At 28.9% G+C, this 12,583-nt stretch overlaps 2 protein-coding genes and 1 long non-coding RNA gene across 3 annotated transcripts; 1 reads left to right on the top strand and 2 right to left on the bottom strand.

Annotated features, from left to right (window-relative positions):
- The first annotated feature begins 2,542 nt into the window (after nucleotides 1-2,542).
- On the top strand, nucleotides 2,543-8,166 carry LOC120077545 (protein LATERAL BRANCHING OXIDOREDUCTASE 1-like). Its single transcript, XM_039031467.2, has 3 exons — nucleotides 2,543-3,222; nucleotides 7,244-7,571; nucleotides 7,687-8,166. Exons 1-3 carry the CDS (start codon nucleotides 2,750-2,752, stop codon nucleotides 7,945-7,947), a joined length of 1,062 nt encoding a protein of 353 aa, XP_038887395.1. The 5' UTR covers nucleotides 2,543-2,749; the 3' UTR covers nucleotides 7,948-8,166.
- A 907-nt stretch (nucleotides 8,167-9,073) lies between these two features.
- LOC150029942 (uncharacterized) lies at nucleotides 9,074-9,756 on the bottom strand. The gene is made up of 4 exons (XR_016527245.1): nucleotides 9,631-9,756; nucleotides 9,485-9,557; nucleotides 9,310-9,405; nucleotides 9,074-9,214 (listed from the first exon to the last, which is right to left on the bottom strand). It is a non-coding gene; the product is annotated as an uncharacterized LOC150029942 (long non-coding RNA).
- Nucleotides 9,757-10,183: 427 nt separating this feature from the next.
- LOC150029941 (uncharacterized) lies at nucleotides 10,184-12,309 on the bottom strand. The gene is made up of 5 exons (XM_090310232.1): nucleotides 12,246-12,309; nucleotides 11,589-11,698; nucleotides 11,101-11,401; nucleotides 10,687-11,001; nucleotides 10,184-10,291 (listed from the first exon to the last, which is right to left on the bottom strand). The coding sequence occupies exons 1-3, from the start codon at nucleotides 12,307-12,309 to the stop codon at nucleotides 11,264-11,266; spliced, it is 312 nt and encodes a 103-aa protein (XP_090166358.1). The 3' UTR covers nucleotides 10,184-10,291; nucleotides 10,687-11,001; nucleotides 11,101-11,263.
- Nucleotides 12,310-12,583: the final 274 nt, after the last annotated feature.

Genomic DNA, 12,583 nt, shown 5'->3' with positions numbered 1-12,583 from the left:
ATTAATTACATTTTAAAAATAAATACAAATAAAAGTTTAAAAAATCATTACAACTAATCATGTAAATATACTTTTTAGTACAATAAAAAAAAAGAGATTGAAAACATAAATCTCTCCATTGTTATTACATATTGTATATCTTTTGAATTATACTTAATTTGACAATCACGTAAATACAATCGTAAAACTGACAAAGAAAAATAAAGTGAAAAAGTTGGAATTTAAAACATTTGAATGGGATAAATACACAAAACTAATAACATAAATTAGTTGACAATAATTATAAATTATAAAGTCGGCAAATGACAATGATATGAAAAAGTTAAATTTAGGAAAAAGCTTAAAATAAAAAGTTTGTTTAATTATTGGTAAAATTTATGATTTTATGTTTAATTATGATTGTTAATGTCAAATTTTAGACTGAGGAGAACTCACCTGACCTTTACGTGATACCAATAGTGAATTTGTTTGAAAAAGAGAAGAATATGACTTGTAAAAGAAGAAATTTACATACTAATGTGGTGCTTACCACATACACTCTAATGCTTAGTCAGAAAGTGAAAGAGTGTGGAAGTTAGAGAGAGTTTGAGAGTAAGACTTAAGTAACCTCAGATGAAGTTATAATTATATATTTATAGAAAAAGTTGACCTAGAGTGTTATCTAGGGTTTCCAAATCGCTTTAAGATAATTAGATAATCAACCGGATCAAGGGGTGTGCCTGATTTTGTATTTGGCTAGGGTCGGCCTCGGCCTAACCGAGACCAAGTGTATTCCTTAGACTATATCTTGGGCCTAAAATATTACTTTCGGCAGGGGTATGCATAAAATATGTATCGTTAGGTGTTTGACAAGGGTCAATCTCGAGTTGGCTGAGATTGAGTGTCTTCCTTAGACTATATCTTGGGCATAAATTACAACTTTGGGTTGGGACATGCATAAAACATGCCTCCTCTATCTTGGACCAGGCTTAAGCCATACCCTTTTCTTAGGTCCATTTCGGTCTTTAGTTACACTTTCAATTCGTATCACGTTTTTTTCTTGATTTTGTCGTTTCTAAATATCAATTATACCATCCGATCTAAAAACATCCCTAACAATAGCTAATAATAAAGGGTGGAATATTAAAAGTTTTGAAAGTTTAATAGTTGAATCATTTTTTAAATAAAAGGTAAAAAAATACATTGCAACGGATAGTTTAAATATATGCGTAAAATTGTCAAATGAAAAAAAAGTGAAAATGTAGAATACAAACAATTTCCAGAGAAATAGATTTATCAATTCAATTCTAAAAATTAGTTCTAAAATTTATAACATTATTACCGACAAATATAATTAAAGTTAAATTATACAAAATATTCCCAAACTTTATACTTTGTATAAAAAAATATCTTTGAACTTTCAAAAATTTCAAAAATATTCTTAAACTTCTAAAAATAATTCGAAAATATCCTTACTGTTAGTTTTGATAACTAACACAAAACTTATAAAAATGCATCATTTTAAAATTTAGTGATCAACTAGAAACTAAACTAAAAAAATTAGATATAACAATATAACATTGTGAAATTTAGAAACTAGATTCAAAACCTAAAATATGTTTCTCTAAAATAACTGAAAGAAGCATTCTCTCATTTTTTGACTATCAGATGAATGAAACAATTCAGACAATCTTGAACAACATAACCAAAACCAACCCTAAAAATGGATGTTTATGTATGTACTTGATTTGTGGAAATGTCTTGGATGATTCCAGGACAGTTATAAAGTTAGAGTGAAAAATACTCAGACTTGGAGCTTCCTAGATTTGTGTTTTTTTTAAGAGTGTGATGTGAGAGTGTTTTGGGTTATGTTAAAAAAAAAAAAAAAATTGTAAATCACATATCTTTAAATTGATTTGAAATGGTGGTTGCGGTCATGGTCAGTTTTTCTCAATAAAAGTGTATACATACAACATACTATGATTGATTCAAGTCATTGTGAGCGAGGAAGTAAGAGTGAGTATTAAGAAAAATGAGTAACGTCAACGGCCATCACACGTGCTTTAAATATTTGGTTCAATAATTTGACCATGTGATGATGTAAGTAGAATATAAAAAAACTTAACGTTCGTTAGGTATGCAATATAGATTCTCTTCTATGCTTTAGTGGATATATATTTAGTCGACAATCTAGATTCTAGTTTGAAAACAATTTTCAATTTTTATGATCAAATAGTGCACCTTTTATTTTGTCAGTTTGTCTAAAATTTGAATTTAAAATGGCAAAATGTAGAATTATGTTTAAAAGATAAAAGTATTAATAAATATATAATTTCATATGGTAAAGTCAAATCATTTTTCTTAAATTAAAATATTTATGAAATAATATTATAAATTAATTATATGATATTATAAAATAATAATTACACTACAATTTCAACCTAACATTTAATGGGTAGTTACAGTTTATAAATGTATTATAAAACAATTTTAAACAATTTTTTTTTTAAATTAAAATGAATCTATTGCCAAACATATATTTGAAGACATTAAATACTATCATGTTCTCAGATCCCACTAGACGTGTTGGACTAACTTGCTAAAATGAAACAAAACTCGAGGTATATTGTTAACCATTCTATACAATATCTCTTACCATTATTTATTTATAAGATGGAGTTCTAGGCCCAACCAAAACTTAATTCACATTCTCCATATTTCCATCCACATTCACTCTCTCCCAAAATCTCCTTCAAAATTTTTATCCGCCATGGGAGCTCTTGAGGATTTCGATAAGGCTTTCATCCAAGCTCCAGAGCACCGCCCCAAGCTCGCCGTCTCCGAAGCCGATGGTATTCCCACCATCGACCTCTCTCCCATCTTCAACTCCCCCGGTGGGGATTTTCCCGACGATCTAGTCCGACAAATCGCCTCTGCTTCCTCGGAGTGGGGATTCTTTCTGGTGGTCAACCACGGCGTCCCGTCCGAGAAGCGGCGGCGGATAGAGGCCACTGCCCGGGAATTTTTCGGGCAGAGTTTGGAAGAGAAGAGGAAAGTGAGGAGAGACGAAGGGGTTGTGACCGGCTATTTTGATACGGAGTTGACCAAGAATGTCAGAGATTGGAAGGAGGTGTTTGATTTCATGGTGGCGGATCCGACCGTCGTTCCGGCGTCGCCGGAGCCTGATGACGACGAGTTGACTCATTGGACCAATCAATGGCCGGAATACCCACCGGAATTCAGGTACGTCTCACTACTGTCCAATTGCTAAATTTTAGGTAAAATGATATTTAAATTTAGATTTAAATATTACCTTCGTCCCTATATTTGCTTGCTTTAATTTATTTTGTTCTCTACACGTGTAAAAAAAAAAAAAAAAAACCTATTTTGGTCTCTATATTTTTTATTTTGATACATATCTCATCAAAATATTCATTTTGGTTCGTGCACTTTAACTTTGATTCATTTTCGTTCTTCAACTTAAAAAAAAGTACCATTTTGATTTCTAAAAAATGATATAAAAATAAAAATGAAAGGACCAAAATGGTTATTTTTTAAAAGAACAAAATTAAAATAAATATATCAAAAGTATAGAGATTAAAATCAAGGGAAAAAAATTAAGTAAAATAAAAAATATAGAGGACAACTTTATTTAAACCTTAAATTTACTCCAAAATGATCATTAGGGGTGTACATGGATTGGTTTTGGTTGGATTGAGTTGAAAGTGTTTTTTGATTGAGTTGGTCAAATTGGTAATTCAAATGACTCAAAATTTATATACAACCCATGCCTAAAATCTCACAAAATTCAAATATTAAATACCAATTATCTATTATATTTATTGTAAACTTTAAACAAAGACAAATACTATAACAATTTAATTTTTTTTAAAAAAAAATTTACAAATTAATTAATACAAAATAATCAAACTTTAAACAAAGAGAAATATATATATGTATTTTATTAATATATATAAAATTCAGATTGAGTTGAATCAACTTAAATTTTTTTTAGCCAATTCATGATTCAACCTAACTCAACAAAAATAAAATAAAGTTTAATTCAACTCAATCCAACCCAACCATTATATTTTGGGTTGGATAGTCTGAATTTTTTAGATTATCGGATTTTTTGAACACCCCAATGATCATATTAGAAAACTAAAAAAAAAAAAGATAAATTATCAAATCAATCATATAGATAAATTATATTAAATTTCAAAATGATCATATTAAAAAAGAAAAAAGTGTGAACTCCTAAGAAAAAATCCAAATCCCAACAAAATACCGGAATCTATTCCAAAAACATGTGAAGGACGTTTCTTATCTAAGGTTTTTTTTTTAAAAAAAAAATTTTTTAAGATAAAACACTTTAGTTCTAAAATTTAAAATTTAAAATAATAAATTAAAGTTGATAAGTAATTGACTAATATTTTTTTTGGTAAAGCATTAAAGCGCGTTTTGAATGCATTAGGGGTGTTCAAAAAATCTGATGATCCAAAAAAATCAATCAACTAAATCCAACTCTTGGATCGAGTTATCAGTTCATTTAGGTTGGGTTGAGTTCAAATAAATGAAAACTTTATGGGTTGGGTTGGTTCATGAGTTCTCCTAAATAATCAAAACCAATCAGAACCAGCTTGAGCTTATCATTAATTTAAAAAATATATATATATATATTTAAACTTATGATACGATTATATATACATATATTTATTTTATGGTTTCATTTAATTCCTTTATGTTTTGTATTTATTCTCCAACAGCTCCTAAAAATAGTTTTTAGCACATTGCAAAGAAATTTTGCATTATATAAATTGAAATTGAAATTGAAATTTTAGTTCAATATATGAAAATAATTAAATCAAATTTTTACATATTAACATTTTACTTTTTAGAATAAACATTTAAATAAATGATCTGAAACCAACCCAATCCAAATATTTCATGATTGGGTTGGGTTTTTTTTAATAAGAGTTATTTAGATTGAAGAAATTCATAATTCGAACAATTGAGTTTGGTCTAAAATGTCCTTAAACCCAACCTAATCTAACCCATAAACATTTCTATAATGCATTTTAGATGCTTAATTTTAAAAATAAGTCATTTTGGAAAAAAATGGAGTTTGACTACTATTTAAAATATTTTTTTAAATATAATTTCAATAATTTTTATAAGAAGTGTTTAAATAAAAATGATGTTTTTTTTAAAAAAATTTTTTCAAGTAAAATCAAACGGACCCTAGTTATTCGAATTTTATATTAGTTTATCCAATGTTACCAAGGTTTTTTTTTTGTGTTTTTTTTTCTTCTTTTTCTTCCGCTCATCTTTCTCTCTCTTCTTATAACCTGATCCTCCTCCAATGGCATATGCCACCTCAATCACACTATTAAGAGTGAAATAAAAAACGAAAAAAAAAAATCGATCGAAGTAATCATTGGATTGGTTTGATTTTTTTTTGTATAAAACTGGACATATTGGTTTGTGTTTATATAAAATAAAATATCAATTCGATCTTAATTAAATCAGAAATCAAACCAAATCAATCATAAATATACTTTAAATTTAGATGAAGAATGTATCATTAATATTTTATTATATTTGATGATCAATGAACTTTTATTGCTTTTATTACTTTTAATATTTTAAATAGTATGATGCATTTAGGTTTGTTGTTTACAAATTATCAATTATTATTATCTAAACAAAAAGAAAAGAAAATATCCAATTTTTTTTTTTGTAAAAAGAATATGTCAAATTTTAATTTGATTAAAGCAAAATTTTGCTCTATTCAATTTCCCATTTTATAAAACCAATCAATTCGATTTAGTTATCGATTGGTCTCAAAGTTGAGAAAATCGTATCGATTATCACTTCTAGCCATTACCATTAAAAGAATAGAAGAAAAGAAGAACAAAAAGTTGTTGATGAAATGTCGGTTAAAGTTACACATTCTTCCATGGACGAGAAAATAAATAAATTGAGGAAATAGAGGAGAACAATAAAAAGATTTAAAAAATAAGAAAAAGATCACAACATAATATAAAATAATATAAATCTAAAAAACATTGTCACATCAATTAAAATGACCACATCAACAATGCAACGCCAATTTTTGTTAGTCAGTTAAACCAAGGGATAACCATTTTCAAAACCTCACAAACTAACATTTAAAATCTTTTATAGATCAAATACTCAAGTCTCAAATACTAATACTAAAGTAGATTATACCCAAAATATCTAAATACAGCATATTAAAAATATCCAAAACAGTTTTTTTTAGAAAAATATCCAATTATCAAAACTAGTTACAAATCTAAAATGCAACAAGTTATTTATTTATTTATTTTTTATTTTTTATTGTGCATTTTGATTTTTGATTATTCTTCAACTAGTTATGGTATCACATTATTGTTGCCAAAAATTTAAGTCTTCTACCTCCACACGGTGTTTAACTTAAAAGAAAAAAAGAAGGTCGAAATTTTAAATTAAATTATAAATTTATATTATAGTATTTAAGAAAATTATTTTAAATAACAAATCTATGATGGACTACTATTTGTGTCTATCACGAAAGAGTAGTCTATCACAAAATAGCAGTCTATCACAAATAAATAAAGAAATTTTGTTATATTTATAAATATTTTGGTTTATTTTCTTATATTTGAAAACAATCCTAATATTTATTTGACCCTTATAATTTAGAAATTTTGTCGTAAGCAATTCCAAGGAATTTTGTTGAATAGTGTCTTACTTTGGTGTTTATGAAATGTACGGTTAATTTTGTAATTCTAATATTACCAATCATTTTTATTCTTAAATGATACAACTATGACTTGTATTAAAGCTCCGCTTGCTAACCATTTTGTTTTTTGTTTTTATTTTTGAAAATTAAGTTTATGAATAACTTCCACCTCCCAATTTATTTTTTTGTTATCTACCTTTCGCTAGTTTAAAAAACTAAGCCAAATGTTAGTTTTCAAAAAGTTATTGTTTTTGAAATTTGACTAAGAATTCAATTATTATACTTAAAAAAATATGTAAATCATTGAAAAATTGGGATGAAATAGGCTTAATTTTTAAAAACAAAAACTAAAAACCAAATGGTTATTAAATCGGACTTAACTTAAAAAAAATTCAACTAACATTAATAAAAAAAAAAAAAAAAAAAAACTAGAAGTCTGTTGAAACACATTCTCAACTAGGATTAAATCGAGACAAAACTTATAATTTTACCTATTTTGAGATTGACATGATTGAGCAGGGAGGCTTGTGAGGAATATGTTGAAGAGTTAGAGAAACTTGGCCACAAATTAATGGAACTGATCGCCGTTAGCTTGGGATTGCCAGCAAAAAGGTTTCGAGATTACTTCAAAGAGCAAACAAGTTTTGTGAGACTAAATCACTATCCATCGTGCCCATCCCCGGAGCTGGCACTCGGTGTCGGCCGCCATAAGGACCCCAGCGTCTTGACGGTGCTCGCTCAAGACGATGTCGGAGGACTAGAAGTGAAAAGGAAGAGAGATGGAGAGTGGGTTCGAGTCAAACCTGTACCCGATTCTTACGTCGTGAATGTTGGTGATATTACTCAGGTATGTAGTAATACCATTTTATATATATGATATTTTATCCCCTAAATTATGTTCGAATTAACTTGTTTAGAAGCAAATTTCAATTAAAATACAAATCACTCTTTTATACTAATAGGTTTGGAGCAATGAGAAGTATGAGAGTGTGGAGCATAGGGCTATGGTAAACAGCAAAAAGGAAAGATATTCCATTGCCTTCTTCTTCAACCCATCTCATTCCACCATTATTGAGCCTTTAGAAGAGCTCATTAATCCCCAAAACCCTCTCAAATACAAATCTTTCACTTATGGGAAATTCCTTGCCAACAGAAAACGCAGTAACTTCAAGAAACTTAATGTTGAAAACATTCAAATCTCCCACTTCAAGATCACCCACTAGTTTCTATATATTACTCTATTTAGGGACTATCTGATTTAAGGTTTGATTGGAAACTCGTTGATAATATATGTGAACTTGAAGTAATAAATGTTAAAGGGCATTTGTATAATTAATGTATCATCACAAAAAAACTATAATTAAGTTTGGAAAAGGTAAATAATTGTGAAACTTGAGGATGATCAAGTTTAATTAATGTGATCCATATTCGTCATTGGTGTATTTTGTGTTCTTGTATTGTGAAATAATTGACTTTACTATTAGAATTAGAAGAAGGCATAATTACAAAAATTACGTGGCAAATTCCAATGGTTAAGCTGCTATATAATTCAAAATATTGAAACCCAAGACCCAATAAAAAAAATGTACCATTTTGAAATTAGAGACAAAATCAAAACTAAACTCAAAATTACTCATTAGCAAAAATGTAACATTTTGAAAACTAAAATTTGACTTTATTTTCCATCCACTTGAAGAATTTTGGGCTTTAATGTCGGTTTAGGGCTTTAATGTCGGTTGACAACCGACATTAAAGATAGTGTTATTAAAGCCCTTTAATGTCGGTTGTCTTTAATATCAGTTTTAAACTGACATTAAAGGGCTTTAATAACACTCTCTTTAATGTCGGTTGCAACTGAAGCCCAAGAATCAAATGAAGCCATTTAAACCAATATTGAAGCCTAGAATCTGTCCATTTTATCAATTATTGTCTGTTTTTTTAAAATTCCATTGTCGAATCCATTTTTTCGGTCAAAAAGTTAAAAACGACATTATATGTCTGGTGTTGGGTCAGGAAATGTCCATCATTATTTTTTTATTAAAAAGTATAAAAAAATTTGCATGGCAAGCCATCAATATCTGTCTTCCACCTATGAATTTATCCACAAACAAGAATTAATATTTCCAATCCATTACATATACTCATCAAATATGAAATAAAAACACTAATCACCAACATTTGTAGAACAATAACAGACTTTCATAGAATACTTACACCAAGCCATCATTTCTCTCATTCACAAATATCAATTAGTACTAATTCCATGAATACTTAACACCAAATACCCCATTAACCAAAAATATTATAGATAAATCTTCCAATAAACAAATCATGGTTAGATAAATTTGCATTCATTCTAAGTTAGCATTTACATTCTATTGAGACAAAAAAACAAGAATTACATCCTTACACAAATCAGACAATAAAACTTGCCAATTGAGTTCGAATTACGTCAATCTCTTCTTGGGTATATGCATTTTTTGTATTGAACTACAAAGAGGAAAAAAAAAAAGATAAATTCAACATAAGTTTACATCCATTTATTAAATTAAAGTTAGTATATAAAAAATAAATAATTTACGTACAAGGCTAGTAATGGGAGTAGTAGGATTATGCACTATTTCGTATATATACTTTTGCATATAGTACCCGCATCCTACAGAATCTAATTGACGGGGGCACTGCATATAAAGAAGTTGAAAACAATTATTCTTATGTTCGAATGAACATAGATTGTTAAAAAAATGAATGTAAATTTACCTTTACAGGTTTCCATTTTGGAGAAGACCGATGATGTTGGAGATCGTGCTTGGCTTGCCATGTTTTCAATCCACTAAATAGTTTGAAAACATTAGTTCAACATAAAGTACTTCAATTAAGAGCTAAGAAAGTTCAATTACACTTACATATTTATAACTCCATGAAAATCCTCTTAGATCTTACTTCGAAGAGAGTCCAAAACATAAACACAATTTTCTTGTAGATTGATTACAATCAATATCCAATGATAACTATAATAAGCAACAATTTTGAAATATTAGTACGTGTATAATGCAAATTAAAAATAACATAAGAACTTGTATTTACTTACCCTGTGTTATATGGAATAAGGACTAATTGGTCTAAATTAGCCAATTCTAGTTGATTGGCTAAATTTCTGGATCAAATATCTTGAGACTTCACGTGTGGCGATATTCTTAGCTGATCAATTATAAAACCCTTCTTTGTAATATCATGACCACATTCATCCCAAAGATACCTAAACAAAGTAAAAGTTATTATTTAACATGAAACAAAGTATACATGAGTGAACTAGATGACTAATACTTACGCAATGTATGTCAAAATACACATGTAGCCTATTTCAACCATATTACAATATTGGATTAGATCATCGCGGCCTAAATAAATAAATTTGTCTCTTCCAAATATATGCTCATCCAAAGTGATACGGATCATGTCTACATCGTTCATGTTATGCATGACATGTCCGTTCAAGAGTTTGATGGTACCATTGGCGTCAGTATATTTGGAGGACTGGCTGAAGCTCTTAATTGTTGAATGGTCCTACCATAACCAAAGTTATAAAATTCAAAGTAGGAAAAATAATAAATAACCAAACTCATATACTGAAAAAGAGGCATACTTTTTTCTCGTCAACCATAACTACAAGTTCACGAGGCCATTTTACGAAGTTGTCCATTGCTTGATTTAAGGACTCTATTTTACCCTTCACAGAATTGGTATAGGCAAATCTTCTCCAATGACAATGTCAATCAGAACTTTAACAGTTAAGCATGACACATCATCATCAAATGTTGTGGCTACTGCAACAATATTATCTATAGTTCCTATAGCCAAGTGGCATGGTGTCCCCTTAATAAATTTAAAAGAACTAATGTCATGCATGGTTAAACATGTACAATATGATTAAAATTTAAAAGTCACAAAAAATAAATTACCTCCAAATATTTTTTAGGCATCTTCTCAGTATCTTCTTCTTCAGATGCACTTAGTGCAACACTTCCAACAGATGATTTGGACTGATGAGATTGTCTGCTGTGAGTTCTTTCTATTGATACTTTACCATGTCGAACATTTTTTTCATTAGAGCCTCCTTCAATTTCTTGGCTCATTGAGGATTTTGGTTTTATTAATTTGAAATATTGGGAATGAGAAACAAAATCACCCATTCCTCTAACACGTCCCCAATGTTCCTCTGTACCCAATGCTTTGGTCAAAACATCTTCACCTTCATAGACTTGCAGCCAATTTATCTTGTAAAACATATTACAATTTTCACACAATATCTATATCATCACAAGTTTCAGACATTATATATATGCCATCTTAAACTTTGCACAATATAAACTTACAATTCGATTGGCACATTCTCGAGTAGCTTCATCAAAGTATTCATTATTTTTTCCTTTTCTTGCTTCTTTCCATAAAGTCGCCCGATAAGAAGGATCACTCGATAGGTTCAACATGAACATACATATTTAATTAGTATAAACATATTAGAATAACAAATATAATTTAAGTAAAAAAACTTACTAATTCTTGGACAAGATTCGCATAACCTTTCCAAGAAATGTGATGATTATATACATATTTCACACGTCTTTCTTTTTGAAGACGACTGATTTCTTGTACAACAAATCTAGTTGAAGTTACCTATCAAAACAATGATAATATTGACATTTAATTAATTTATTTGAATGACTTACATCCCATTTTTCACTCAATCGTTCATTGACGAACGATGTCCAGTGATCTTGCTCTATATGAGAATATTGTTGGGGAGGAAATTGTAAGACCGAAGGTTCATCCTTAAATGGAAGTATGAACTTTTGAGTCAATGTGTCTTGAAAGTCCGAAACTTCCTAGATGCAGACATAAGTATACAATGTTTGGACTTAGAGTCCACATCGAACGACATCTGCACAATGAAAAAAGTAGTTAAACAATAAACTAATAAACTACTATGCACATGAATTAAAATTTTAGAAAACATATTGCTACACAATCAAAAAGTTTATCTTTTAAATGGTTTGGAACTTTTTTCCAAGAATTATATGTTATAGGTATTTGTTGTCGAACACAAACTCCTATATAACTTTGCATCTTCTTTGCTTCAAATCCAATCAATTGTCCATGTTCATTATAATCAATGGTCAACCGTTGCCCTAGATGTTCTTATTTGTGCCAACTCAAACATTGTAGTTGGGCCACGTGGAATACTTATTCTCGCTATGTTTTTGTGGGATCATATTTCTTTCATCATCGCTGCTACTTGTTGAATTTTCCATGTCAATCTGCAAAAAAAAAAAAAAAAAAAAAAAAAAAAAAAAAAAAAAAAAAAATCTTAATATTTAAATACATATATCCATAGTAAATGACATACCATGTTTAATACATTATTTATCAACCCATCTACCCTCACAATCATTTCTAATGTATGTGGATGTTGTATCATCAATCTCAATAGATGTATCAACATTGGGCATTCTTTGCATACCTCCATAACCACATTCTTGTAGCATATTTCCTATTTCATCTTCATAAAAATCATCCTCAATCATCCTCAGTTGTTTGTTGTGGAGATATTAAAACAATTGACCAACCTGAATTGCGGAGTCTTTTACATAGAACACTTGTTTTACTTGGGAGGTTAAAATAAATGGGTCTGATTTATGTCTAATACAATTGAGGCCCACAATAGTAAACCCAAACTCGTCTGTTTTGACTCCAGTTCTATTCTCAACCCAATTACATTTGAATAAAATAAATGATAATCCATGATAGTTAAGCTTACATATTTCTTGTATAATATCATAAAAGGTTGTATCTGACATG

This window comes from Benincasa hispida, unplaced genomic scaffold (assembly GCF_027475165.1).
Source record: "Benincasa hispida cultivar pf3 unplaced genomic scaffold, pf3_genome.v1.1 HicScf781, whole genome shotgun sequence".
Classification (NCBI taxonomy): Eukaryota; Viridiplantae; Streptophyta; class Magnoliopsida; order Cucurbitales; family Cucurbitaceae; genus Benincasa; species Benincasa hispida.
Note: the sequence above shows the minus strand (reverse complement) of the source record. Positions and strands in the feature narration are given on the sequence as shown.

Coding starts and splice junctions, on each gene's coding strand:
- LOC150029941 (XM_090310232.1), bottom strand. CDS start 12,309: ATGATTGAGGATGATTTTTATGAAGATGAAATAGGAAATATGCTACAA. Junction 11,699..12,245: donor ACAAGAATGTGGTTATGGAG/GTATGCAAAGAA, acceptor GTAGTTTATTAG/TTTATTGTTTAACTACTTTT. Junction 11,402..11,588: donor AGTTTCGGACTTTCAAGACA/CATTGACTCAAA, acceptor TTGTTTTGATAG/GTAACTTCAACTAGATTTGT.
- LOC120077545 (XM_039031467.2), top strand. CDS start 2,750: ATGGGAGCTCTTGAGGATTTCGATAAGGCTTTCATCCAAGCTCCAGAG. Junction 3,223..7,243: donor GAATACCCACCGGAATTCAG/GTACGTCTCACT, acceptor ATGATTGAGCAG/GGAGGCTTGTGAGGAATATG. Junction 7,572..7,686: donor ATGTTGGTGATATTACTCAG/GTATGTAGTAAT, acceptor TTATACTAATAG/GTTTGGAGCAATGAGAAGTA.